Here is a 3,135-nt window from a genome sequence, read left to right on the forward strand (position 1 = left end):
CCAGCGATATGAGTAGAAACTCCTTGCAAACTACAAGTTTCTATATATTTACCCTTAAGCAGAGATATTTTCCACCACAAGGCACATTAGATTTATCTCCCACTAGTTTTAGGCAGCTATTGTATTTATCTTAGACAGTAGCCTTGCAAGGATATTAGGTAACCAACATTTGTTTTTATTTGTTCATTTCTTTGGTTCACGCCCCTCGGCATTTTTCGCCATCTAAGTATATCTTTATTCTTGAAAGAAACTCCTCTTTTTCACTTCTTTTTTCTTCTCTTTTCTTCGAGAAGAAAAAATGAGGAATAAACCCCCAGCCAGGTTCATGAGTTTTCCTATTTGTTATACCCATTCTTGGAATATAAATAATTTTTAACTATTTCCCTCTTTCTTGACTAGAAGAATTCCAATTTTTGGATAAGCCCTCCTTTTCATAATTCAAGACAGTTATTTTATTTTTAGTTTTTTTAGTTTTTTCATTTAAGAATTCCACTATGGTGTCTGTTCAAATTAATTATTTAAATTTATTTTTTTCCTTTCCTTTTCCCTTTATCACTTCTTCTCTCTTTCTCCCACAACCGTTGATCCTGCACTTAGACAAAGGATATTCCATGGATATTCACCCCGCAACAATCCTAGTCATCCATTAAATTAGAAAAAAATCAACACATCCCCATCCACCCCATCCACCATTTAGTTTAAATATGTATGTCTATCGATCGAATATATCATCTACATCAATTTAATATTTAACTTGTAGAAAGTGTATATTTTTTTTGTAAGCTACGGGAGTTCCTTCTTTTTCTATTTATAAAACAAGTTGTTCCATGTACAAAAATTTGGTGGCCTCAACTTGCCCAAATGGGAAACCAAGTCTGGCCTTTCTATTTATAAAACAAGTTGTTCCATGTACAAAAATTTGGTGGCCTCAACTTGCCCAAATGGGAAACCAAGTCTGTTGGCCACCTGAGTCTATTATATGCCATCCAGTAACAAAATTTTACCAGTCTTGAGTTTATGTAGATGTGGAAGTTCTTCCAAGAAATGACAACCAACAAATTTAAGATAGCCCAAATATTGAAAGTCATAAAAATTATAATCCATTTTAACCAAGTGAAAGTATTCTAATAATACCAGTCTTCTCAATTTTGACATGTTTCTTATATCATTGGGTAGAATTTCCAGCTTCAATGTGAGGGAGTTCATTTGAGTCATCTTTCCCAGTGTGCCCTCACTAATAATTTCCCCATTATTTTGTAGTTGTAATGTTTTAAGTTGTGTTAAACTTGCCAAATTGTTGATAGAAGCTTTTTTTTTCCATCTGGTATCCTTATCTTTCTTCCAAAGAACCTTGCAACCATAAGTTTCCAAATGCTCCAAAGAGGTAAGCCCTGAGATACTGGGAGGTAGAAATTGCAGATCTCTACATCCCTCCAAGCTTAATTTCCTTAAAGATCTCAGCATATGGATGGCGGACGGTAATTCTTGGATGGCAGAATAGGAAAGATCAAGGATCTCCAGATTTACAAGACTGGTAAAAGATGCAGGTAACCTATTGATGGGTATGTGTCTTAAACCCAAATATATTAGCTGCTCCAAACACCCAAAACTCTTTGGCAATGATTTCAATGACGTTCCACTTAAAGAGAACGCCTTAAGGGATATCATACTCCTGACACCCTTGTTGCGATCTTTGTTAAATATGGATTTCCACTGAGAAGCAATGAGCATATTTGTGTAGATGATGTGATTAGGGGAAAGAAGTCAATCTGTTCTCGTTCAACAAAAGCCGAATGCAGCCCAAACACTCATTTTCATTCACAGCTGTCAAACCATTACCCACACGGCAGTAGAAATTTTCTTCCTCCTCTGCGATTCGGATTGCCATATCACGCAGGGAGTCATGCACCCTGAAACAGAGTACTTCCCCATCAAAGTCTCTCATCATTGGCTCGATCAAACAACGATCTGCTAAAATATTGAGATAATATCTTCCCAGCTTGAATGGATCATAAGCGGGTCGATGCTCATGTTCCAACGTCTTCTTGGCAAGTAAGCCTTCCCCTATCCATACCTAAATCGCCAACTAGACATGAACGATTGCGTCTTCCAAGATGTTTGCAGCTACACATAAAAAGCACAATTGCAGGTCAGCATCCTCATAGCCGAGTGCATCATAACTCAACCTAACATAATTGTACACACTGTCCACGTTTGGCAGCCTTTGGACAACCCATTCTCACTGTTGTGGATGAGTACTCCCGGCCATTGCCCTGCCAACCACTTTGATAGCGAGGGGAAGCCCTCTGCACCTTTTACACACAAGCTTGGCTTTTCCCTCTTCTATGTTTGCTGGCAGATTTCCATATAAATAGCACAATTGCAGGTCAGCATCCTCATAGCCGAGTGCATCATAACTCAACCTAACACAATTGTACACACTGTCCACGTTTGGCAGCCTTTGGACAGCCCATTCCCACTGTTGTGGATGAGTACTCCCGGCCATTGCCCTGCCAACCACTTTGATAGCGAGGGGAAGCCCTCTGCACCTTTTACACACAAGCTTGGCTTTTCCCTCTTCTATGTTTGCTAGCAGATTTCCATTATTATATGGAAAAGTGTGATAAGCAAACAACTTCCAACTCTCATCTTCCGACAAGTCCTCCATTGTTATTGTGTATTCATCTGCGACACCTGTTTTTAAGAGTGCAGCGCGAACCCTGGAACTCACAATGACTTTGGAGGTGGAGTGGTTCCTTACAGGGCACAGTACACCTAATTCCTCTAACAATTCTGCAGCATTGCATCCCCATACATCATCTAAGAACAGAATAAACCCGGTGCTCTGGTGCACTGTCTGATTCAACCATCGCTTTACCTCTTCTTCGTTCATATTTTCGCCCAAATTTACATTTTTTGTGTGGCTATTTGGGTACGGAGTGCATTTATAAGACTTGTAAAAGAGGGACTTTGGGAAACAGTGAGCCAAAGTAATAAACCATCCTTAGAATTACTGCGTACCTTTTGGCTATTGAAGAGCGTCTTCAAAAGAAGAGTTTTTCCGGATCCACCCTTGTCAACAACACCAGCTTTTCGAGAATCGAAAATGCTTTATCATGTCCCACTATAAGGGGC

The 3,135-nt window shown here is 39.3% G+C and overlaps 1 protein-coding gene across 1 annotated transcript; it reads right to left on the reverse strand.

Moving 5' to 3' along the window:
* Positions 1 to 1,750: 1,750 nt before the first annotated feature.
* Positions 1,751 to 2,893, reverse strand: LOC149209451 (putative disease resistance protein At1g61310). Its single transcript, XM_089398629.1, has 2 exons — positions 2,260 to 2,893; positions 1,751 to 2,064 (listed from the first exon to the last, which is right to left on the reverse strand). The coding sequence occupies exons 1-2, from the start codon at positions 2,891 to 2,893 to the stop codon at positions 1,751 to 1,753; spliced, it is 948 nt and encodes a 315-aa protein (XP_089254755.1).
* Between the last annotated feature and the right edge of the window lie 242 nt (positions 2,894 to 3,135).

The sequence above is a fragment of the Pinus tabuliformis genome, chromosome 1_2 (assembly GCF_031772625.1).
Source record: "Pinus tabuliformis cultivar Carrire ecotype Pingquan chromosome 1_2, CPIR1, whole genome shotgun sequence".
NCBI classification, from domain to species: Eukaryota; Viridiplantae; Streptophyta; class Pinopsida; order Pinales; family Pinaceae; genus Pinus; species Pinus tabuliformis.

Bases quoted from the DNA above. Each gene is read 5' to 3' on its own strand.
- LOC149209451 (XM_089398629.1), bottom strand. From the start codon at position 2,893: ATGAACGAAGAAGAGGTAAAGCGATGGTTGAATCAGACAGTGCACCAG. The intron at 2,065-2,259 runs GTACTCATCCAC...AGGTATGGATAG, and splicing joins TGGCAGGGCAATGGCCGGGA to GGGAAGGCTTACTTGCCAAG.